At 37.5% G+C, this 27,114-nt stretch overlaps 1 protein-coding gene across 2 annotated transcripts in view; it reads left to right on the top strand.

Moving 5' to 3' along the window:
- LOC124778018 (zinc finger protein ubi-d4) overlaps positions 1 to 27,114 on the top strand; it is a 249,386-nt gene that overhangs the window by 130,682 nt on the left and 91,590 nt on the right. Inside the window, exons 5-7 of one of the 2 annotated variants that reach the window (XM_047253595.1) lie at positions 1,976 to 2,137; positions 2,476 to 2,548; positions 17,429 to 17,782. In XM_047253595.1, the coding sequence (XP_047109551.1) occupies positions 1,976 to 2,137; positions 2,476 to 2,548; positions 17,429 to 17,782 (589 nt within the window). The remainder of the gene's footprint in view (positions 1 to 1,975; positions 2,138 to 2,475; positions 2,549 to 17,428; positions 17,783 to 27,114) is intronic. The other variant, XM_047253596.1, reaches the window with a different exon arrangement.

The following is a 27,114-nucleotide window of genomic DNA, read 5'->3' as shown; positions in this document are numbered from 1 at the left end:
GGGCTTGATGATAGACAATCGAGGCCCTGATGAAGGATGTTGTTCAGTTGTTCCAGTCCAGCGGAGTATTGGGTAATGAAGGTTGTGCTCCTTTGCTGGTTCCTGATGATGGTGGGAAGATTGGGGGTGTGTGGGCATATGGCATGGGAAATCTGCTTGTGGGCTAGGTGTGTGGAAGAGTGCTTGCCTGCAAAGACCTTTGTGAGGCCCTAGCTTTCCAAAACCCCAAACCACTGGTCTGATTTAGGTTCATTGATGATATCTTCATGATCTGGATTCAGGGTGAAGGCACCCTTTCCTCATTCCTTCACAACCTCAACACCTTCTCTCCCATATGCTTTTCTGCTGGTCCTCCTCAACCCATAGTGCCACCTTCCTAGTCGTTGGCCACCTCCTCCACAAAGACTCCATCCTTTCCTCTGTTCACATTAAACTCACCAGTCACCATCACCACCAGCATTTTGGCAGCTGCAATCCCTTCCACACCCAAAAGTCGCTCCCATACAGCCTGGCCACACGGAGATGGCTTATCTGCAGTGACAAAATCGCCCTTGCCCAGTATGATGGTGTCACAAAGGCCATCACAAACAGGCACAATCCCCCAGATCTAGTCCACAAACAGATTTCCCATGCCATATCAACACACAACCCCAATCCTGCCAACACCCCCAAGAACCAGCTACAAAGGAATGCCCACTTCGTCACCCACTGCCATCCCGGACTGGAACAACTGAATCTCATTCTTTGTTGTGGCTTTGATCATCATGCCCTGAAATGAAGGATATCTAAGCCAAGATCCTTCCCACCCCTCGTAAAGTGGTGTTCTGTTGCCCACCCAACCTCCACAACAACCTAGACCATACCTATGCCATTCTCAATCTCAACCCTTTGCCACAGTGATCATACCCCTATGAAGACCCAGATGCTAGACCTGCCCCTAACCACCCATCCAGCACTTCCTATCCCAGTACTGTCTCAGGTTTCTCCTACCCCGTCAGAGGCCGGGCCACCTGCGAAAGCAGCCATATCTCATATCAGCTCTACTGCAATAATTGCACAGCTTTTTGTATTGATATGACTACTGACCAGCTGTCTACTGGGCGGAGAGGCCACTGCCAAACTGTGGCAAAGAGCAAAGTAGACTACCCTGTGGTGCAACACGCAGCTGAACATAACATGCTTGATTTTAATGGCCATTTGGATCCTCCCCGCCACCATCAACTTTTCTGAACTGTGCAGATTGGAGTTATCCTTACAACACATTCTCCGCTCCCAAAAGTATCCCGGCTTCATTTTCCGGTAATCTACTGACACCACACCCTCTGCCCAACAGTTTCTGCCCCCTCTGTCCTATAACTTCCTCCCAATTCCCTCACCCTCATTGTGCTCAGTCTCTGCCAGGGCACCCAGCAGTCATTTCCCTTCTCTGTTTTTCTCCTTTTCTGCTCCCTGTTCCTCCGCCCTCCCCCACAGCCTCCCAATGCTTGTCCTGCCATCTTCTACATGAAGCACACTCCACCAGACAGTGCTCTTCTCCGCCTACCTGTACTCTGCTATCCGTCTTCCTTCCCTGCCCCACTCCTGACCACAGCTGTGTTTGTTGTCCTTTCTTTTCTGAAGAAGGTTTTTACCTAAAGCTTAGTGTGTAACAAACTTTTCATTGTGCCTGTTTGCATCTCAGTGTTTCATTTTTACAGTGAGTTGCAATCTATCCTTTTTGTAAATGGACACCTTAACAATTCCATTCCAGCACTGCACCAAAACTATTCTGGTCAGTTTCAAATTAGATTCACTAAACATATCATTTATAACACAATCTATAAAAGTATTTGTGTTCTGTGCAATATTTTTATGTTATGTATGTGAAACAGTGTATTTTTTAACCTGCTAAACACTCATTTATCTTAATATCCCACATACACCAGTAACTCAGAACTTCAGCATTACAAAAATGAAAATAATTTTTCTGGTACAGGATGCTTGGTATTATGATGAATTGGATATGCAAGAAATGGAAGCATTTGATGACCCGGATCCTGACTCTGATTATGATTATGAAGAATCATATACAAAGAGGAAAAAGAAGTCAAAGAAAGCTCCAAGGACAGGTGACTCACCAGCTGTGAAGAAACCAAAGGTTTGATTTATTTTGTAATATGTATGTAATTCAAGGCTGACATCTTGTCCTAGCGACATGTCTGAATATTGTTCCTTGAAACAAAACTATAACTTTGTTTCCCACTTTAGTGAAGATATAAATGAGAGAACTGGCAAAAAAGAAACATTCTGGAAAATACTATGTATTTTTATGCAACTTTTGCTTTCTATTACCTAATTAGCGAGGTCTTTTCGTGGCAGTTACGCCATAACTACTGAATATTAATGTCATGTTATTTCTATCTATGTCTACATCATTTCCATGTTTTATTTTCCCCAAAACATTCAAATTATGTTTTTCTTTTGTGTTTGCATTAGGGTCAGGGAAGAGGTCGCAAGAAAACGAATTATGATGCTGTCTCTGATGCTGAAAAACCATTTGCCTGTGAACGTAAGTTGACACAATTTATCAAATTCATGATAATCGACAATGAACCAGAAAATAAGCATTTGGAGACTACAGTTGAGGCTTATTTGCTGGTTTCCTTGAAATGTGTATTTGAAAACTCTAATTTAATGATTTTTAATCTACAGACACATTTTAATTTGCCATTCTGACAATTCATACCTATACTGTTTCATGTTGCGCATAATTTTGGGCATCAGAAAGTTATTTTGATACACTATTAATGTAGTGCAATCTTTTAGTGTTTATTAAATTGACTTGAGCTGTAAATATGTTTCACAGTTGTCAAAACCTACTCATTCTCTACTTGCTTGGTGTTTGTAAACCACTTATTTGCTCTGATCTGTTATGCTTGCAAGCTGTTGTGAAATCAGTGGAATGCTGCTTGCTACAAGATAGTCTTCTTGCTTCATAGCTCACTTCTGCTGGTGGTGGGAAAACTTGGGGTTCTTATTCAACGGAACTTAATACGTGAATGAACTGTTTCCATGTATGATAAAAGGTTTTTAGAGCATATAATCCCAGTACTGGAAGTTCTATATCTAGTATAGAGAAATTTATTCTCAAAAGCCTGGAAAACGACATGAACAAACTGCGTACTGTGTTTTACAGAAGTGAGGTTGGTTACCATCCATGCATCAGTTTTGTTGTTTAGTGTTAGTAATTTCTGATTATACTGTATTAAAATGTTCTTTCATGTTATAGAATGATGCTCCTATTGTTCTCATTTTACACTAGATTTTCCTCTACCCCATACTTTTCTTCAATTAACACAGTACTGAGTAGTTTTTCTGCCCTGTGTCAGAACAGTTGACGTGCCCTGGCCCTTTCACCCTATTTGATGTGTGTGCTTAATGTCTGGACAGTTCATGAACATATAGGTGTAGTGTTACCTGTATGTATATGCTTTGCCATTTCAGTATGTTTTCTTTCACATTCAGGTAAAGGCCTTTGAGTAGACCATTGAAACTGAAACATAAAAATATATTCCTTTCTTTATTATGATACATCATGTCCCACTTAACTGAAATTTTATTTTACTTTGGTATTAATATTATAGGCACTGATGACTGTTTACCAGAATGTGCCACATTAGTAAAATGCCTCCTGCCTTGCTTGTTGAAGTGGTTGTGTATCAACACTTTTCGTCATCTCAAGACATTTAGTGTTATACAAGCATATTTTCAATACGTTTGTTGGAATTCTAATTATTAGAATGGTTGATAAATACAACTTAAGAATTCTTCGTACTAAGACACGTGACACACGTGATTATCAGTTTATTTACACACAATTACAGAAGACTCAGACTAAGAATGTGGCCATTGTATGCATAATAATGGCTAGTTTGGGCAAGTACAATGTAGCTATTTAATGAAACCAAGTTTGTTAATATGAATAAATCTAAATATATTATGAATGTTAATAATACATGAACGGGGCAAGTATGTAACTAGTAGTATTAGGAGGAACTTGTCAATTAGTTCATGAATCAGAAAAATAGAGAAGATGGGATGAATAATAACTTTTTATTGAGTGATAACTCTACATTCTGAATCCACCTCATTGATTAACCATTGATTTACAAAAAGTAAATGTCACTGTAAAGATGATTGCATACAAATGCCATATGTTGTTGCCTCATTGTTTCCTAAGCATGTACCCGATGAGCGAGGGGGGCAGGGTGGCTGCCCCTATCCCATCCCTCTATAAAAAGAATTGTCACAAACCAAACTCGTATCGTGTCCCATCAGACAGACAAGACTTAACTAGTTCAGTATCAAATAGAAGAAAGCTGGACACGTAATTGACATTAGCTTTTAACAAGTTTACCCAAGGCTATTATTGCAGAATCTTCAAACTATTTCATCACTCAGAACAAAACTAAGTTTCCTCCACTTCAAATTCTGGGTACACCCTTTGTCTTTCTTAGGTAGCTGTATCATTTTACTGTTTGTTATAGAGGCTTTTAAGGTAATGTAACACAGGTACTTTGTGTGTTAATGATTGCTTGTACCTCTCACCACCAAAATAATCTCAACATTCAAATTTACTCATTTGCATATTGTATTGAGCTGTGTGTTATCAAGTAGCCATTAGGCTACCTGTTATTCTTGAGTTAGCATTCTGCATAAAGTACCCTTGTTTCAAATTTTTTCCTCCACTTAGTAATATGTACTTTTTAGTCTCAGAAATCTAAATAATTTTTAATACATTTTTAATCAAAGCACAGATACTTCAGTTTTAAAATTAAAGAGTCAGTAGCAGTGTTACTGCAATTGTGGTTTACTCCACACTGATAACTTCAGTAACTATTACAGATACCCCTTGGTGCCTAAAATGAATGCAGTTAGTAGTACTGCCCTTTTGAGTTCAAATGTTGAATTATATTAGAGCCTTAACAGCACTTTTAAAATAATTTTGAAACATCAGTTGTTTTCATATTTCATTGTGTTGATTTCTATTAATTTGAATGTTATGGCTAAAGATTACATGAATTCATTTTTGAAAAATGACAAATTCTCCTGTAAGAAGAAAAAAAGGCTTGACAAATGTGTATTAAGCATTGTGTTTATCATGATGCCTGTGAAAGTGTTCTCCCTTCCATAGTTCGTGTGTTTTTGAAGCACAGGACAAAAATTTCTTAGTTTTCAGGAGAGAGAAAAATGATTTCCTGTACTGAAAATGAAGCATTTTATGTCCAATCTCTTTTGATGCCAATTTGGGTTCAGAATGTGTAGTAACAACTACCAGGAGCAAAGACTGACCAACAGATAATTGTTGGCATAGTATCAGTAATGTCACTGAAAATAGTATACTAGACTACAGAATGCCATTATGCATTACTCCAAAAAGCCACTGAATGGCATGGGCATGTTTGACTGTGCAGTTCTCTTTGATGACATTGATGTACTTAAAAAAAGAGAAATTCTTTATGAATGCAAAGAAATCTCTTTATCAAAAAGAAAAAAAAACCACATTTAACAAATAGTGGAAAAGTTTTCGGAAAGTAAACAGTTTGGCTTTGTATTCCTGTTTGAGGCATGCTAAACACTAATTACTTAATGTGAAAGGGTGATACGAGATGACAAGAAACTTAAGACATTGATATCTGCTTGTTAGGGCATTCATAAATGCTTATCTCTTTTTGGGCGAGTACCACTTTCCACTTACATTATCAATCAGAGGAGTGCACACTGTCCACATGCAGTCAGATACAGATTCTCCCTAATTGCTAGGAATGGTGCACATTGTGTAAATGATTTGTGCCTTGAGATTATCTTAAGGCATTGAAACTTATTCCATAACTTTCTAAGAGTGTTTTGTAACCAGTTACCCATGGTTCCAGAAGACATGAACTGATAAACAACAGAAACTTGTGAAAACCAGCTGGGCAATTCTCCAGCTTGTCAATTTTTGTATCAAGATATTGGGAGTGTAAAAAAGAAAAATATTTTACGAGCATTCTTTAAATGTTTTTGTCTTTTATGTTTTTAATATACAAATGTCTTAAGTTGTAATAAAATAAAATATTTAGAGTTTGTACTTTATTTTTGTGTATTTAAAAACTTGTTTCTTTCTTCCCAATTATTGTTGCTGGCTGCTGACAGCTAAATGTGCAGTAAATGTGTCCAAATTATAACATTACTGGAAAGTGATTCCTCACCATGATTTTCATCTCCTGGCTGGTGTTTTGCTGGTGACTATAACTGACATGCATTTCTGACACAATACCCATCTTCTACTGAGGTAAATAAGTTGCATTTTCTGTTTTGTCTTTTTTAGGATTGCAGATACCACAGCAAAAATTACTGACTTAAGGTATAGGTTATAATCCCAATCATTTTGTTGCAAACTAACTCTACTACATGTCTGATTCATCTCAGAGACCTAAATTTAAATGATAATGGCATATTTTCAAAATAAAGGAGACCACTCACTGAAAAACAGAAGCATTGAGTTGTCGACAGGTACATACAAAAAAGAAAGAAAACGTGATAGCTTTTCAAGTAATACTCTTTTGAGCTAGAGTGCATGCCTACACACACACACACACACACACACACACACACACACACACACACACACACACACACAAGCTTGAAAAGGATTACTATGAAATCTAGCAAGTTCTCTTTCTTTCTTGTGTGTGTCTGTTGAGGATTAAGTGCTTCCTAAGGATTTACATTTTACCAAAACTTCTCTACAGAATTATATTTACAAAATAGTATTGTATGATGAACTCAACAATGTTACATCAGTTTATTCAATAGACTTTGTAGTCAGAGATGTAACTTCGTAGATTGTGGGCAAGTTCCAGACTAAAAGTCCGAAGGTCCATGGTTTGATCAGTCCTAGGATTGAATCTGCCACTTATTTTTTTCTTTCACCAGTAACAGTAATTTGTTAATGTGAAAAATGCTAAGTTGCATTGTGGTTTGGAGTTGGCCTAACTGTAGGTCCCCCAATAACTTGCTGAGTAAGCCACTCGAAAGATAAGGCAAGGACTAGCATCTCTTTTAGGGCAACGTCACCCAGTGAATCATCGTGCTGTGTTCTAATGAACCTTTGGATTGGGGATAGCTTTCCATTATTTAGTCAGTGATAAATGTTTGTAAATTTTGTGATCTGGTTGTCTTATCTCAGATTTTTTACATATTTGAAAATGTTTTCCTTCGTTCACTGCCGAATTTTTGTCGTGTTATAGTCTAAATGATAAAAACAGTAAACTGACATGCAAACAATGTGTTTCCAGTATCTTGTGAATGATAGGTTGAAGTGGTCCATTGAACTACCCATCCTTGTTTAACTTTTTTTGCTATTATCCTACATCAGAATAAAGTTTGGATTGTTCTTAAAATAAGTATTTGCCTAGTGCCTGAACAGTGTTTTTCAAACTACAGATGACATCTACTTCAGTGGCTTGTTAAACTGTAACCTTACTTTCTCCTGTTTTACCCTTAATAATGACACTTTTGATATTAACAGTGTGTCAGCGTTAAAACCAAGGTGAAGTAAAAATTATTAACCTCAGTATTATGGAAACAATAAACAAATGTGAAGGACAGAAAATTTCATAGCAAAACAAGTGCGTGTAAAAATATGGAATAAATCTGAGAAATTTGAAGAAATTAAATGGGAAAAGAGAACGACACTAAAAGTATGGTAGATGTGGGGTAGCATCATTCACCTTTCTATGTGTAAACAAAGTAGAAAATGGTAAGAAAGGCAATTGATGCAAAAGACACTGCTTGGAGAGATTTTTGAATTGAGCAGAGTTATCAGGAGCAATTTGGTCTTCGATTGGGGATGTTAATAATCATTATCAGATCAGTTGTAAAATTTCTGCATACAAGCACTAGGGCCTTTTGCTACAGTTTAATAATTTCTCTCGAGGTCACTGAGGGAAAATTTATGTGAATGTTATTAAATGCAGTGAAAATGAAAATAGATGAAAATTAAACTCTGTTTTTTGTAAACATTTGCAGAAACCATAAATGAGAGAGTGGACAGAAGTGAAAAAAAAAAAGACTAGTTACATGCAAAAAAAGTGTGCCTTAATTACCATGTTTGCTGTGTCTGTGGTTGATTGAAATCACAAGAAGAAGTAAAAAATAATAAATTAAACATATCGCCCTCATCAGCAGCATCCATTTGATATTTACTTCTGGGTGAAGGCCTTCTCCAACTTTACCATCCATTATGTTCTTAAGCACCAAGCCATGTGTGACAAGACACTGGAGTTAGGAGAGTGGCAGTTCAAATCTCCATCCACCCATCCAGATTTAGGTTTTCTGTGATTTCTTAAAGCACTTAAGATGAATGCTGGGCTGGTTCCTGTGATAGGGCACAGCTAATTTCCTTCCACAGTCTGAGCTTGTGCTCTGTCTCCAAGGACCCCATCATTGATGAGACATTCAACCCTAATCTTCCTTTTCTTCTGAAGCTGCTCTGTAATGGTTTCTCACGTCATTATCCAGCTTCTGTTAGGTTGGCTCCTCTCTGTTTCCTTATCTATTGGAACCTAGCAAAGAACTTTCTTGGTCTGTGTACATATCATGCCCACCTGTGAGTATCTGGAAAGTTATGACCAGCATGATGATTTTGAAGTGGTGTACTTAAGTTTCAAGAAATTAATTGGGATTGAAGGACAACATGATTGGCAAGGAGGAACATTGTAAGCAAAAGTTAGATAAATAGTCAAGCTGCAAACTAAGACATCTGCAAAGTTTGTTGTACATAAAATGTGTCTTTATCATTTGGGAGATTTATTAAGTTTTCATGAATTTGACCATACACTGGTTGTGTTTTATCGTACTGTGAGCAGTTTGACAAACTTAGCAGAGTGGGATTGTAAAACTGTATACATTTGCAAAAGCAGAGATTATTATTGCAGAATGACACTTTCTTTTCCATTTTGATGAAAAGTAATTAGAAAATGACTTTATGTGAAGTATCTTGGAAATTAGGATCCTGTGTTGGATGAGTCTTGATTGTTTCCAAAGTTCACAGTTCAGTGTGTAATGTCATCAGGCAAGTAATTATTTCATTACTTGCTCCTAAATTTGTCCCTTATCACATCTAGATGAAATAGGTGAATCTTCCTACATACATATTAGTTTGATTTCCTATTTCTTGACAGAAGCCACGAAGTTTTTCTGTTTCTGTATTAAAATTTGATTCAAAAAGTTAGCTGTCTTTGAAATTCATAAAATTATTCAAATTATCAATATTTTTTGTTTCAATAAAACTTTGGACACCAGAATGCTGTAGACTTACCTAAATTTTTTATGTAATGCACTACATCGTCCAGTTCCAAAAGAAAAAAAAAGGTAACTAAATGAGAATAATAGATTGGACAGCAAAACAAGCAACAAAGTTGTATCAAGCTGATTTTGTTTCCATTGACAATTGCTCTGTGATAAGACTCAGTGGCTGTTTTAAGGTTTCTGAGGTAAGAATGTTTGAGCGCCTTATCAGTTTGGAAACTCCTTCACGACTTCATCATAAATTATGTATATACAGAGTGGTAAAATAAAACTGGCCAGGAAAATATTTATGAGATTGACATGGACGTGATCCTTGTTAATTAACAGGAGAATTGCCCATCGTAGAAAATGCTAGAAACCATGAGTTCAGTGCACCAATCAGTTGCGGTCATAAGTCTGCACTTTTTTATCTCTGGCATGCTCTGTTGTAACATGCTGTGTCATAACATTGAGTGAGTGAGAGGAGCAGATGTGTGTGGTGACCAGTTGGATGCAACACAAAATGGTGCCATGTGTTTATTGTAGAGTGTTATGCAAGCACAATTCATTTAAAATGTGTGCAGAATTGTTTGTGCAGGAGTTTAAGATTGGAAATGTTTAGGGAAAGTGTCCAATGAAGTCTGCAATGCAGCACTTAGCAAGGTGACCATGTGGCAAACAAATTTTTGTAATTTTTTATATTCATAGTACTTGAAGTTCAAAACCCAATTATCATTTGCCTAAAGTAGTTTGATGCAACTCTCAAAAATTCTCAAGAAAATAAATTTGAAATTTTCCAAGCGGCTTTAATACCCAAAAGTCAGATTAGTTTTTTTGAGAGGCAGTCAGTGTAGCTCTGTGATAGAATACATTCCTGCCACATGTGGAGCCTGGGTTCACTTCGTGTCTGATTTTTGAATAAAGGTTCATATTCGTCAAGCATTTTTGTGAAGTGCAAAATACATGTTGTTGTGGTCTTCAGTCCAGAGACTGGGGTTTGACGCAGCTCTCCATGCTACTGTATCAACCATACAGTAAAGCTACATGCCCTCAGCAAAAATTATGGCTGTAGTTTCCCCTTGCTTTCAGCCATTTGCAGTACCAGCACAGCAGGGCCGTTTTGGTTAATGTTAGAAGGCCAGGCCAGTCAATCATCCAGACTGTTGCCCCTTCAACTACTGAAAAGGCTGCTGCCCCTCTTCAGGAACCACAAGTTTGTCTGGCCTCTCAACAGATACCCCTGTGTTGTGGTTGCACCTATGGTACGGCTATCTGTATCACTGAGGAATGCAAGTCTTCCCACGAATACCAAGGTCCATGGTTCTTGGAGGGGGTAAAATACATAAGTATGGAAAAAGTGAGTAGCGCTCAAGACTGATAATCATGAAATTGCTGATTTGAATCTCATTTTGATCTCTTTTTTTCCATTCAGTTCGAATTCCTATGTTATTTAAATATAAAATTCATCAAATAAATGCAAATTGATTCACAACTAACTTATTTTTATCAAAAATGCACATCTCCTTATTCGTAACTACATATTGCACACAAAACTCTAGTTTTTGTTACAAATATAAATTCTTAATTACTGATCCCCCGTCAAAGATTTGTAGTAAAGATTGTTGAAACTAAAAAAATTACACATTATATTTCTTCTATTTTTATATATTTTATACTAAACAGGAATGTGCAAAGAACATGACCCTTTGTTTAAAAACTTACCTCAGCCTGGAATCAACCCCGCCGCTCTCCCCCCTCCCCCACGTCATGTGAGCATTCTACCACATAGAAACACTGCCTGTCGAAGAACCGATCTTACTTTAGGGTACTAAAGATGCTCAGAAAACTTCAAAGACAGTTTTCTCTAAAGTTATTGAATGTTACGTCGAACTGTTATGGGAGGTGGAAATTTGAGCTCTGAACTTCACGCATTGTAAATATAAAAAGATATAAAAATCCAACTGTCATGTGGTCTCCTGTTAGTGACAAACTCATGTGAAATGTACCCTATAGCCAAAGGGGGGGTGGGGTGGGGTGGGGATTGTAACTATCTGAAAAGAGTTAACACAGAAAAATCTTGCTCAGTTACAGGAAAGCTTGGAACACACAACTACAAAATCTCAAGCGATAATTAATAGGTCGCCTTGTGAAACATTATTAAAAAGGCCTTTCACCTGCATCCTTACAGATTTACTGTTGTGCATGAATTAAAGTGACCAGATGAATTTTGTATGTTGAATTCTGCTGATGGTGGAATCAGGGCTTCTGGATCTTAAGTTTTTCATTTCTCCATATGAGGCCTTGTTCAGCCTGTCAGGGTATGTGAATTCACAGAACATGTCCCATTGTGCATCAGAAAATCCCTATCAGAATGTTAAAGAGCTACTGCATATTCTCAAGACTGGTGTTTGAAAGGCTGTATGAAAAGTTTCAGCAAGATTTGATGTGTTCGATGAACAGATGCTGTGTTGTCTCTTGGTCACTTAATCTCTCTAACAGCGTTTGTTACCTGTTGTGCAAATTGAAGTATCAGCTGTACTGAAATAATGCTCACACACTGGACAGCTACAGCAGAACATTGAAAACGCTGTTGCTGCTATCCATCAGGCAGAGTTGCTATGAGTGTCTTCACAGTTTCACTCATTAAGCGCAGCATTTCCAGTGCCTTCTGTGATGTTCGTTAACAAAGGCCAATTCTGCACCAGTCTTATTGTAAATATATTCCAGGTCACTTCTATCTCCCCCTCCCCCCCCCCCCCCCCTCTCTCTCTCTCTCTCTCTCTCTCTCTCTCTCTCCTCTCTCTCTCTCTCTCTCTCTCTCTCTCTCTCTCGTGTGTGTGTGTGTGTGTGTGTGTGTGTGTGTGTGTGTGTGTGTGTGTCACTTCTATTAACCTGTAATGCAACCATTATTCTTAATGAAAGAAAACTCTTTTGTCTTACATTATATAGTTAGTAACAAGGAAGATGAGACAGGCAGAAGATAAATTTGGATGAGTCACACATGTTGAGTATCTCACTTTGAAACACTTGTCAGTGTTAAGTGTTCCAGTTCTACACAAAAATAAGTGTATTACTATAAAGTATGTCAGTTGGTCTTAGGCAAACTGTCCAGATTATCACCACCAAATGGCCCATTATTGACAGTTCTGTGGTATTAACAGCAGTGATACAAAGATATCAATCTGGACATTTGTATCCCCCACCTTCAACACTCTTACTTCCAAAGTGGAGGTGGGCACTGAATCTCCAATATTGCAACTTATAAATAATTAGCAGCTTTGATGAGAGAGGAGGTACAACAGTTAAGACATTGGACCTCCATTTAGTAGACATTAGTGTCAAATCTCTATCTTATCAGGATTTAGGTTTTTCCACATTTTCTCTAAACTGCTTACAGGAAAAGCTTTTCCTACCTCAGCTTGTGCTCCATTTTTAATTACCTTGTCATGCACAAAACTATAAAGACCAATCTTTTTCCTTGGTATCATGATTCCTCTGGCCTTAATTTACTAATATCTCCTTCACTCTTGGGTTGTCCATTCTTTTCCACATTCTGCTGTCATCTTACCTGTTTAATCCCTGCATTTTTATTCTGTCTATACCATCAGTTTATATCTTCATGCCTTTTGTTGTTAGTATGTGATTCTATTCTCTTCGAAACATAGCTTATTTGGGGGCAGAAATGTTGCACTGTACTACAAGGAAAGTATCATGCACATGTTGCATACATGTTAAAGTTTGTTTTGCATTGAAAATTACAGAACATTGGTCTTTACCTCATATCAGTTTCCAAATTTTTGTTCTAATTAAACCTGCAAGTACCAAAATTCGAAGAGAGCGAAAGAATAGATTCTTGTATATTAAACTCAACAAAAATCTATTTAACTTGATGGTTCATCTTTTATATAAGTTTATTGCTCAGGGAAGGGAAGATCACCTGTGGGTAAATTTTGAGTGCTTTTACAAGGCAGTTTTTTTGTGTTACTGTCTTTTTTTTACATAAACAAATTTCAAGGCTGACAAATAGATATCAATAATGATCATTATACTGTATGAGAACCAGCTTGTGAGGTAACTGCTTCAGTTCAATGTATATACGTCTCAGTTCCGTATTGACTGTCTTTTATAAATGTTATTAAATCACCTCATTTCCTATTCACAAGAGCTTCTTTTGCACTGACTGTTCAAATGAGAAAACATTTTACTTGTCCTGCTGTTTAACGGTGCTGTTTATGACTATTACTCTAGTAACCTATACCACATATGTCCTCTGGATTGTAATGTCTATAAAGAATTTCTTTTGTTTAACATGAATTTCTTCTTCAGGTGGTATAATAAATTACTTTGCTTGTCACACTTCTTGGTATTCACCACAAGCTTGGTAACCATCTTCTGGTCTGCCGCTTCTTCCTAATTGTAGGTTTAGTGCTGCCAAAAAAACATCCTTTTCTGAAACACTCAGGACACTTATCTAACTGAATTTGTTATACTTCATTTGATAAAAAAACATATTTATTTTCTTGAAATGAATATACAACACATTCATCAACAATTCATACGACAGTACCTGACTGCTTATAATCAATAGACCTCACACATCTCATGTAATTATTTTTTTGAGGTCTTAAGAAACAAAATCCGTGAAAATTTTATGCAAACTTTGGGCTTAAATTGCACAGACTAGCAGCCAAGAAACCCACTGCATTAAGCAGTCAGCATCTGATCTTGCACAAACTAACTACTCTGCACACGCACATGCTAATATAAAAGGTGTGCGTTAGACAAATTATTGCAGCCCTCGGCCAAAATGCTGGCAATGATCGTAGTGAAATTTCTTGCTGATGGAACAATTTTTTTTTTCCCCCAGTATGTCTAAAGCATCTATTTGCCACTAGAGAGGTGTCTTGTAAATTATACTTTCATTAGGAAGCTCTGTTCCATTAAAACTTGTTCAGTTCATTTAACAGTATGTAACTTATTTGTAGTAAAGTGATGTGATGCTGCAAACTAGAAAATTTGTACATCAAATGTTTTCATCTACCAGGTTCCATAACACAATTTTTACTTACTTTTATGTTTCAATTATAGATACAGATTGTCACAGGTGGCTTACTGTCCTAAAATTCTAATCTCACTATTGCAAGGTATTTGCCATGAAGTCCAATTTTTTGATCAGTATTTCTGCCACATGAAGCTTTAATAATGCAACAGGAAAATACAGGTGGAGAGGATGTTTTATGAAAGTTCATTTCTGCTCTAGTATACTCTTGTTTCACTACATTGAGAAAATAGGTGTGAAAGGGGATGTCACCAATGTTGTGGCTAATAAAAATGAGTGCCAACTACTATTTTAACTGTAAAAGACAGTTGATTGGTAGAAAAAGTTGTCACTCTAATAAGAGGCTTTATTATTTTTTATTTTTTGAAGAGTTCTTCATTTATGCGAAGCCCTTCAAAAGACACAGTTAAACACTCCATGAATTGACAGACCTGGGATGTGGAACATCCTTTACTAGCTCTCAGATAAAATTATTGAGATATTAAATGTGAATAACAGTAGGAAAGCTATACTCATTAGTGAAAGTGGAGGCTGTCGCACATGTGCCAAACACATTTGGATGTAAACAATAAGCCCTAAATTTTCAGATCACATTTGCTTGTTTTTTGAGCTGTACAGATAAAAAATAAGTGCAGAGCAATGGGGAAATGATAAAGCAAAGAGCAGTGACAGGCAGACAGTTCTTTAGATCAGAGGGATTCTTTAGATGAGAGAGACAAAGGAAATGTAAATGTCTTTTAGAGTTCTAAGGATAAATGTGGATGCTTTGGTAAAGTGAAGAACAATTACAGAAAGGCACTTGGTGTGATGAAAGGGGTGAAGGAAACTGCAGTGGTCAAGTGCAACATACATGAATGAAATTTAAGAAATAATAGCAATAAAGGAGGATTGTTTCAAGACAAGCTCTGCTGCAGAAGGAAAGATTAGGTCTGGAATCAACTGCTGCATTGTGCTCCCAGTCTTGTCTTTCATGCAGGGCATTAGTTTAATAGTCTGCAGCATAGCATCTATGGCGTTTGAATGAATGGGAGAGGGGCACTGGCAGATATAAACTTTGTGCTAGGCTGTAGTTAGAAATCTACATCGTTAAAAGAGATGCTGTCTGCACCACTTCTGGAAGTCCCTTGATCCGCTTCTGCCATCCCTTGATCCACATCAACAAGCCTATGGATATTAAAGTTTTTTGATCAGTGTGAGAATACACTATTTTACAAGAAAAAAACACTATATCTATGATTTTCTTCTTGCCAAAGATAGGAAGCAAATTTCTGCCAAATTAACAATTTCAGTTTTGTTTCCTGCGTTAATATATTGTCAGCTTTTTCCACCATACGTGAGATTATATTCATAGTGTTAATTTTATTAATGCACTCTCAGTAATGTTTACTCCAATGCACTCTTTAGGTGGTCATCCAAGCATTAAAAAGGATTAGCAGTCAGTAACAGGAAGTTAAGAATTCACACCTCACAGATAGCCAGCAGCCATGTGTCATCCAAAACATCTTTCACAGATTGCAAAAAAGACAAGGTTGTGGCAACACAGTCAGTAGTTGCAGTCAGAACAGTCACAGCTAGAAAGTAAGGATGGAAACAGACTTCTACTAAACCTGGGTCTTGCAAGCATTCCAAGAATGCCTGCTGATTGCTAGTTTTCAGCTAACATTATAAGAGACATTCTATACTGTCTCATGAAACCACATTCATCAACAGCAAAGATAACAATTTGATGAAAATTGTATGATAATATTGATACCTACCTTTAACATTTCAATACTAAGTAATTATTTACATATTTATGTAGATATCCACAAAAATACCTGCAGATATTCATGTACTTGCAAGGTTTTACCCGCAGTTTCACTATTACTGTAGATATCCACAGCCATACAGACCTCTAGCTGTAGTATTTGCTTGGGAAATATTTGTGGAAGCTAAAGAACTGTGTTCTACACAGTTTTTTAAACTGATAGTTGGGTTGAGTAATGGTGGTGGTGATGATTCATATTGGTAGTGGTGGTGGTGGTGGTGGTGGTGGTGGTGGTAGAACCATTACTAGTGAAAGTTAAGTGTGCACTGATGAAATAAAATGTTGGGGAAGATGAAGCAGTGAAAAGAATGAAAAGAAATGTTTCCTATTCCTTATAGTGGGTTAGTCAGACGTCAAACTATGGTTGTTGAGTGTTTTGGGAAGGTGTAACTTCCTGATAAGAAACTGCTTACACTTAACGCTTAAGAGCCAATTCTTGAGTACTGTTCATCTTTTTGGGATCCATATCAAGTCATATTACTGAAGAAAATAAGTTCATAGAAGATATGCACAATTTTGTGACAGTTTAGTTCATTGGTATGCACTACAAGGATGTGTATGAAATTTCAGTGCCGCTACCCTGTAAGAAAGCCCTCACTCATCACGTGGAGGGCTTCTCTAAAGCCACAAGAAACTTTCCTTTCTTTTAAGAAGGTTATAATAGTGTTAGACATGCTATTCTAAGATGAAGAGGTTGGCACAGGAGAGGAATTCATAGTGATCCACATCAAACCAGTGTGAAGAGTGATCGTAGGACCACCTTCCCACTTTCCCCAAACCCCTTATCTTTAAAAGTGGAGTTTGGGCATTTCAAGAAGTATTAAGACAGTTTTTCTTCCTGAAAGCTGTCCATGAATGAAATGCGATTGGAAATAAGTGCAAATAATGTTAGTGCAAGGTACCCAATTACGTGTACCGTGTGATGACTTGCACACCTGAACATTGATAGTGAATTCGAAAACTGCCATAAGAAACATTCTAGGGATTGGCAACAGGAATCATATTTTGCAATGTAGGATACAGTTGTTATTATTTCCAATTATTAAGCTCCATGTGGTCTGAAAGTCCAAATCGGTGTTTACATCCAAGTGTGTATCTGTCAGCTGCAACCAAAGCCTCTTATTACCTTTTGAGTACAGCATTTTTAACTATTATTCTTCAATTTTAAAACAAACAAAAACTTATAGGTCGAAGAGACATCAGCTCATATCCATTTAGGCAGTCTGAAGTGCAGGTTAAGTTTGTTTCAGTGTGTGGAGCGCGGTACAAGACCCGACCTGGGCTCACGTACCACTACACTCACTCTCACAAGGATGAGGAGAGCGGAGATGCCCCTTCGACGCAGGCACAGGTGCCTCTTCAGGGAGGGGGCCAAAGCCCAGTTGTGGGCTCACCCGGGCCTGCCCACACGTCTGCTGCTCCCACACCCGCTGGTGAGCCCTTCGCCAGACAGACGCCACAGGCTCAGCAACTGCAGCCGTTGGCTCTGCAACCACAGCAGGGCCCTGGCCCAGCTGGGCAGGTTCCAGTGCCAGTGCCTTCACAACCGGAGGCAGGTTGGAGCAAGTTCCAGGACAGTTACCTCACCTTCCTAAGTGCCCCTGGTACGCTCACTGCCAGCTGGCAGCTCATGTCAGAGTCTCGCCATACCCTCTACCTCTTGACTGGCATGCTGGACAGATAGCGAGATGACCCCTTGTAGAGAGTAGTTGTGGCTCTTCCTTCAAGTCTGTTAGCTACTTTTTCTTCTTCAATATATCAGCTTGCATTTATTTGTTGTTGTTTTTATTTTTGTGTTTGCATTTTGTATGAATTTGTATCATTTTTACACTCCACCAATTTGTGAGTGATATAATTTTGGTGCGTTCCTCAAATTACGTCAGTAATCAATTATGCATTGGGTTTCTCATAGTGTTTTGTGAGTGTTGTGACTGTGTACCATTTCAGTTGAGATGCTAAAGCCACTGCTTCTGACTAGGATCTTGTGTGTTTCATGCAACACCACCTTTTATGTGAAAGTCTCATACTGCTAACTCATGAGTGAAAAATATTCTAACACAGTGCTGTCACTGTCATATTCACAGTTAGGCTTCTTGCACGGTTTTTCCTTCCCTTTAAGTTGTGTGAGGAACTGACTAGTTACATAACAATTTCCGCCAGTTACTTATTTGTTTGATGGTGTGGTACACAGTTTCTTAATTGTAAGAAGAAAATTAGATGGAACATCAGAGTGCTAGAAATTTTAGATAACTATCTCATTTAATTTAATCAAACCTACCAACTGTTTCTGCATTGCCAATCTAAAAATTCCATATTGTGCAAGACATTCAGAAATAATGGAAAGCATTTAAGAATTAAATTCGTCTCTCACAAAAACATGTACATTATTAGTCATTAGATCTGCACTTAATGAAACAGTATTGTTGGAACAGCCATTTTGGTGTTCTTGTAATTGTCTTTACGCTGTGCTCTCCAGTGGATTCTCGACACTAATGACAACTGCATTCTGAGCAAATACATGTTTGCGTTTCATAAAACAAATCTGATGCGAATGTTTCAAATGCAAATGAGAACATTCACTATGCTTGCCATTAATAGCCAGTCTTTATGTTACTTACTTAAACAAGCAATTGTTTCAACGATCGTGCATCTGTATCACTATAAATGCGAGCACATTACAAAAAGACTGACCTGCTTGTGGATACCATTTTGGAACTTTCTGACATAGTTCATTTTTATTTGACAGATAGCATCATGTGATGAGTGTAGATGTATATGTTCTAAACTTTTACGAGAAAAGACATCTTTTTTAAGCTCATTGTACACCATATGACATTTTGTAGTTCTTTGCCATGCAGTTGATTTTTATATTCATGGATTTAAGTGCTGTGTATTTCCAGTAGCAATTTTCAGCTGGTAGCATCTCCTTTTACTGTCTTACATTAGGCATCATGTGACTTTTGCATCATTGAGCTTTTCAATTTTCATAATTATGCTTTCCATAGTTGCAGTTATTACTCAGCATTTTATTTGCATGAATTAGCTATTTCGCATACAGGTGAAATCAGTTGGGAATGTTCTATTTGCTATTAAATTTTATATTTCAGATTTTTCACCATTATTCCTTTTTGCATTGGAACCTGTAATCATCTGTTACTAGTTATATATTTACATGAACTATATATGTTTTACTTCCAGAATTGCCAATTCTGCATACTTTGACACCTCATTAGTTTTGTTCTTTGTCACTTCTTTTCATAATGCACACTAATGACAGCTGGCTGTTCATCATAATTTTAATGTAAATGAATACTTAATTTGTGACTGTTTCTTGTACAATCATTTTAGACTGAAGAATTGGGTATGGCCTGTAACACATACCAAAGAACTCTTAAGTACAGTCTCTTTACTAAATTGTTTTATATTAGTTTACTATGCAGGGTCATGGGAGAATTTTGTTTGTGATAAACTACAGAATATTCCAAGTTTACCTTTAAAACATTTGTTATTATTCTCTGTTTTTCATTTGATACTACTCATTCGGAGAGATTTTTTAGCTGTCTAGTTGACAGCTACGTTAGAGAATTTTGACATGAGCTATAAACTGTTAATATCAATCACCTTATATTGCTTTTTAAGACATTTTCAATGTCTTTACTTTTCTTTCCTTTTACTTTTCTTTCTCTTTCCTTTGAACAGAGAAATGCACATCTGTAAAAGGTGTAATTATTATTTCTTTCTTTTTGTTCACTATTTTTCATGGGGTGAAGGAAATGTGATTAAAAGTTGCAGGAAGACAGGGAAAACAGAAAGCCAAGCAGCATTACAAAGCCAAAAAATGTGGAGGTGATTGATGGTTGGGGGTTTGATAAGGAAAGAGATTCTAATGAGGAAATCATCTGCAGTAAGATGCTATCACAGTGCTGCAGTTTCTGGCTTACGTGATATCAGTGACATTATTAATGATAATTACTTGAGCAGTTAACTGCTAATTTTTCACCATTATGAAATTTTTATTCAACATAATCACCTAAGATCAAAGCACACACTTATGAAAAAACCCACAGAAATTTGCCAGTAAATGAGGAACTAAAAAATATACTAATAATGGGATACTACTATTTCTATCTGTCAGAATTGTAAAGGGAGTGGCTTTTTGCAGCAGGATAACACCGTAAGCTCTTTAATTTATGAGAACTTTAAAGAAACTTTGACATGCTCCTTAAAGAGTTGTAAAAAAAAAAAAAAAAAAAAAAAAAAAAAAAAAAAAAAAAAAAAAAAAAAAAAAAAAAACCTGGAAAATTAAAGGACAGAATGGCTGCCCATTACTTTACCTTCATGCAGCTACATTTCAAGTACTGTCAATAGACAACTCAAAGTAGAGAAGAGTGTCCTAACTTTTTTAAAATCATTAATTCCTTACCTGGGGAGGAAAGCTAGACAGGTTGGGAAGATTTGAAATGTGAGGTTGAAAGCAACTCAAATATTGTGAGGATGAGACCTCTCCTTAAGGGGATGTTAGAAACGAGAGGCAAGTTATTCAGAATCCAGATTACTTTTTCCTGAAAATCACACAGGTAGGTTTCTGTGCTCACCAGAGTATATTTATAAGTAAATGATGGAGCACATTTTGTAATGGGGTGATCACTGAAGTACAGTCCGTGTAGTAGTAAAGCAGGTCAAAAGTGTGAGAGAACACCAGATATGAGAGAGAATTACATTTATATTTCTCAGTTTTGGATTATGAACTTAGTTTGCTTTGGAGACAGATAAACAAATTGTAAGCCTTCTGGATATCTTTTTAGACTCCAGGAAAACTATCCCTAATGGATTCACAAATGGTTTGGTGAACTGAATATTTTAAACCTTTTCATAACTAACTATTTTTTAACACAAGGCTGGAGCAGATACACTACCTAGTTAGTGTACCCCTGGCTGTTTTGGATTAGATTAAGTCCAAGAAGCCTTCAATTTTATCCATAACTTAAAGAAATAAGTTTTTCGTTGTAATTTAACAATTTAATATTTTGCATTTTGAGCTGTAAAGTGGAAACCTATGCTAAAAATCTCAGTTTTTACCATTTTTTCAGCTCTAGTAACTTTTATTAGAAAGTTTATTTCATGGTGGCAGTATTTTTATTGATGAAAAACATATATTTTCTAATTAAAAGTGGTGTGTAGCACCTTGCTCTTGAATTGATATGCACTTCCGTAATGTATTTTCTATAATATCGTCCTTAAAACAAGGAAAAATTGAATAAGTGTACATGTACAGAATTTTTCAAAAAATAATGCAGTTCTTTAATATCAAAAGTTTGTTAAATAAACATATCTAAATCGTATGATTTTTGAGGGCCTTCTGTGAAATGTTTTTCTGTGTTGCACAATACATTTTGAAGCACTATAATGTACATTGTGTGAATTTGTACTCACTACACTGATAGTATGCATCTTTAAATCACCCTTTTCCAGTCAGCTTCTTGCTTCCCTGAGAACACATTATTCTCTTGCAATGGTCAAATTGCCTGGAAAATACAGCCATATTTGGCATATGATCAGTCGTCGTCCAGTTCATAGTTTTCTCTCAACCAAAGTCTTCCCCTCTGTATAAGTGCGATACCTAGGAGGCTAATATCACTCCTTCCCCCTGAAGTGACTTTGTTTGTGCCTTTCTCTTCTGATGTTGTATTTGAAAATAAAACCACTTTGAAACCACATAGTTAGTCTTTCCAACAGGAAATTTGACTAAGGATACAACATACTTAGTTTGAAACATTTTTTGCTTTAATTCCCCAAAATTCTGAGCCATTAACACTATCTTCATAATCAGGAAATTACTCTGGAATTCCATCTTCAGTCAGAAAATGCTGGTGATTGTAATGCACTATTGCTGCTGGTTCATCTGTTCCTTTGTCTTCAAACCAGCCTAGAAGAAAATTTGTCCCTTGATGGAATGAGGAATGTCAGTTAACAGATAGAGACAAAGTGAAGGAATGAGCTTAGTGGAGACAACCTGCCTTTTGGCAGGTAATGGCCAAAGTCAAATCAATCATCAAGGAGTGCATGGAGAGAATTCATAAGTGCCCTTAACCATTCCGCACTTGCTGCAAAGGTATGGGAGTCAACACAGGGAATAAAAGTCCAGGCCCAGTAGCTGCCATATTTTTTTTTTTTTTTTTAAATGTGTCCTTCAAGCAGCACCTATGGAAATGGCATAGACAATGGCAAGACACTTTTGTCATTTGACCTCTGCCTATTACATGAATCATCAATTCTGCCAACAATGGGAACACATGGAGAAACACAGTCCAGAGTTTTCGACTGGCAATTCGGTACCATATAACTACCCTTTCCCCATGTCGAAACTACAGTCTTCACTAACAGCAGCTTGTGACACTGCTACAGGACCCGAGAAGATTCAACATGGCATGCTAAGACTTCTAAACACGGAGACAAAAAAGTCCTCTGGTGCCTCTTCAACAAAATATCCAGATCCATGGCGGGAGGCAATTCCAATACCACTTCTGAAGTCAACAAAGGACAGTCTATCTCCAGATGGCTACAGGAATGTTGTGTTGTATAGGCAAATAATAACATATTTTTGGACATTGAGCACTGGTTCCTAGCTAATTCTTTGTCACTAAACTTTGAAAAAACACACTACATGCAGTTCAGAACTTGTAAGGGGTGTCCCACAAGTATATGCCTAACATACAATGACAAGCAGAAAGAAGAAATGGACAGTGTTAAATTCTTGGGATTACAGCTTCATAATAAATTCAACTAGGAGGAGCACACCACAGAACTGCTGAAGCGTCTAAACAAATCTCTATTTGCAATGTGAATTCTGTCAGATATAGGGGATATAAAAATGAAAAAGTTGGCGTACTATGCTTAATTTCACTCCATAATGTCATATGGGATTATTTTTTGGGGTAATTCATCAAGCCAACCTAAAGTTTTCTGGGCACAGAAATGTGCAATGAGAGTTATGTTTGGTGTGCACTCAAGAACATCCTGCAAAGGCCTGTTTAGGGAGGTAGGTATAGTAACTATTGCTTCCCAGTATAATTATTCCTTAATGAAATTTGTCATTAACAATATATCACTTTTTCAAACCAACAGCTCAGTTCATGGAATCAATACTAGAAATAATCTTCCCAAGTATTTAAAGTCACTTACTCTTGTACAAAAAAGTGTGCATTATTCAGGAACACACATTTTCAATAACTTGCCAGCAGCCATAAAAAGCTTAACAACCAATGAAATTCAGTTTAAGAGAAGCCTAAAGGATTTATTGGTGGCCAACTCCTCCTACTCCATTGGTGAATTTCTCAGTAGAACCAACTGATTTTGATTTGTGTGTGTGTGTGTGTGTGTGTGTGTGTGTGTGTGTGTGTGTACAATCTAACTTCTGCACCATTTCAGTGCAGTATTGTGTTCATTGTAAATAAGTATTGTAGTAGTTCTATTATATGTTTATTACCTTATAAATAAATAAAAACATTTTTTTTAATTTTAAATTCGCATTAATGCATTAATGCAATCTTAGTAAATGAGTGTTGTAAAATGATCCTTTCATATAATGTTCATTAAAAAAACCACTATCATTCCACTTGGGACCTGTGGAAGGTACATTAGCTTATTTATTTTAGTTGTAAACATTTTTCATGTGTTATTGTTTTTCTGATATGTTCTACATCCTGGAGGACTTCCTCACTACGGATCAATTGGAATGAAAGTAAATCTACTCTAATGTAATCTAGTGAGGATAACGCGTTGTTGCCTAGTGTGGACTCTTAAAACAAGGGAATTGCTCAGCCATTTCAAATCTACATTTCGAAAATATCGCTCTACCCTTGAAGCTCCTGATATCAAAGGGGGTGATAAATGAGTTATTCCTACACAAAAAGCAGTTTATTGGTGTATTCTTTGATGTTTGGGAAGTGTATGATGCCATCTAGAGACAAAATATTGTCATCAACTGCATGAATGAAGATTTCATGTATTGCTTGCAGTCCCTCCTCACTGAACAGTACTTCCAGTATCAAGTCGATGCTACATATTCCAACCTATTCCTTCAGCAGAATGGCACTCCTAGGGATAGCGCTTTCAGCATTGCTCTTTTTACTATAATAAGTCAATAAGGAGTCCAGTCAAATATTCCTTATTTGTGGATGACTTTGCAGTATTCTACTCTTCCTCTAATCTCACGAGTATGACACATCAACTACAGCTAACCCTTAAAGATACTAAACCAATTGACTGATACAACTGATTTTAAATTCTCTACAGGAAAAAGAAAAAAAACTGTGTGTGTTCTAATCCTTCATGTCAGTCCTTTACATTCCCAGAACTCAGGCTGTGGGACACCACCTTGAATTTTAAGACCTCATTGTGGTTTAGGACTCATCTTTTGTCAGAGGTTAACATGGCTGTCACATGTCCACAGTCTATCTGTAGATATCTGAAGGCACTAAACATCTTAAAATGTCTGAACGGTAAGAACTGGGGAACAGATCGATCCAGCCTGCTCACGTTCTGTATAGAACCTTCACCCGCATGCAACTTGACTATGGGTGCATTGTGTATAGTTCAGCTGAATTTCTATCTTTAAACTTGTTGAATGCTGTCCTCATGCAGGTCTTAGATGGGGTACAGAAGGCTACTGAACTAGTCACATTTCAAGCCTCTGTGCACAGGCTGGTGAGCTGTCTCTTACTATAGAGCAAGAACTATACAAAGTGAGGCCCATCTCCAAACATCGTGTTATCAGTGTTGAGTTGAACGATCCATACAGTGAAGGTTTACTGGTTATCGGTTAACTAAGCTTTTTTCTGTCCACGTGAAGGACTAACTTAGACATGATGAAGTGCAGCAAAACCATCAGACCATCAATAGATTTAAAAATGTTTTTAACTGCATTTTATCACAGTGTTGTGAGCACATGGCAGTTTTCACCCATGGACCAAAGCAAGGGGACAGTGCCGGGTGTTCTCTTATCTTTCTCCATTATATCATTAATTTCTGCTTACCAAGCCACTTCTCTGTGTGCTATGCAGAGCTGTGGATGGTCAAGAAGGCACTGGAGAACACAAGCAAGTGTCTTGTCTGTACAGACACTCTTAGTGCTCTACAAGCTATTCAGCAAATTTTACCACCATATGTGATTGTTGAATGGTTCAGGACACTATCCATCTCCCAGATAGGCGAGAGGGGGGGGGGGGGGGGGGGGAGAGAGAGAGGGGGGGGGGGCCTTCTACTGGGTCCGTGGACTGCGGGAGTCAAGAAGAATGAGAAAGCTGACAGGGCAGCAAAGACAGACTTGCCAGGAAAATACCACAGTTCACCTTAATATCCGACTACAGGCTAGTGTAATGGGTAACAAAGAGAGTGTTGGCTGAGTGGGAAAGACAGTGGCTGGAAGTGGTCAACAACAAGCTATGGTTGGTCAAACCAACTATTTGTGTATGCACACTTCCATTCTAACTCCAGGAAGTGGCAAAGTGGTGCTAATGCAGCTTTGTAGTGTACTCTGCCCAAGGAAACATGCTTACCTTTTGCAGCATGAAGATCCACTGCATGCAGTGTTTGTGGTATCACATGCACAGTACACTGTTTTAATGTTGTGCATTTTTTAAACTGATAAGAGGGAAGCCTTTGGTCTAGTGAGGGGCGTACCTTAATTTTTGGTACTGATGAAACAATAGCAAATACATCGTTGGCATTTTGTGTAGCTTCATGCCCAATTTAATTTGAGGACGGTTTTTATGAGCTTTTGGGCGGCTGGCTCATCCTGCTACTTCCGCCGTTAGCCAGCCATCTTAATGCCATCCACTGTTTTATTAATACCATTACTGTATGACAGTGGCATGAATGCATATACCACAGTTTGTGTATGAATTTTTTTATGACTTTCTACACTAGTGCCATGATATTGAGAAAGGACACTGATCACAATGCAGTTTAGCACTCAACAGTTTTAAATCCATCTATCAGACTGTGCCTCGCTATTTTGATGCAACACACTCATCTCTGGAAACATTTAGCTTCAAAATCCATGTTTGTAGGGATAAGCTTTTTATACATTTTTAGGTAATCATCAAAACTTTACAAATATATGCACTGATAAATCTAAACAAGAAGATTCTGTCAACTATTCTACAGTTTTTCCTGGCTGTGTCTTTAACAATTTGCTTTGAGGTGCATTTATCTGATCTGTTGGTGTTGTTAAAAATGCAGGAGCAGAGGAGACAATATCCACAGACTAATTTTCTCATCTACTCCAATTCTCTAAGTAATCTTCAGTCATTTGCCAAGCGAAGATAGTATAATGTTGCTCAGTGCTGGCACATGCATGAATACAAGGAAATGAGCAAGCTGTTGTGACACCAGGGGCTCATGCAACGAAAATAATGCATTACTCTGTGTTGCCACATTGAGTGCTGACACTACATTGTTGTGAAGAACAGTGTGTTAATGGGGGAATGAGTGGGCAGAGTTACAAAATAACAAACTAAGGTAACTATTCGAGTATAATGAACATGTTACTTATGAGGGTTGTCCATAAAATAATGTTCCCAAGCACGTGCAGTTGTGAAGAATGCTGTTATGCAGGATCTGGCAACACTGGTGTGTAGCTTTGTTCTGCCTCTCCCATTTTCCACCCCAGCAAGCTGTCTGCAATGCTCGGTCTTGGCTTGGCAATCGTTAAGAGGTTGAGCTCCCACTCGCATCTGACGCTGGGTGTGAATTGCACTCTCTCTGTGTGTGTGTGTGTGTGTGTGTGTGTGTGTGTGTGTGTGTGTGTGTGTGAATTGCACTCTCTCTCTCTGTGTGTGTGTGTGTGTGTGTGTGTGTGTGTGTGTGCGTGCGCGTGTGTGTGTGTGTTTTGTCTGCAAAAAAGACTGCGCTGGTGGACATTCATTCCCAACTG

This window comes from Schistocerca piceifrons, chromosome 2 (assembly GCF_021461385.2).
Source record: "Schistocerca piceifrons isolate TAMUIC-IGC-003096 chromosome 2, iqSchPice1.1, whole genome shotgun sequence".
Classification (NCBI taxonomy): Eukaryota; Metazoa; Arthropoda; class Insecta; order Orthoptera; family Acrididae; genus Schistocerca; species Schistocerca piceifrons.
The sequence above is the reverse complement of the archived record's forward strand: the minus strand, read 5'-3'. Positions and strand labels throughout refer to the sequence as shown.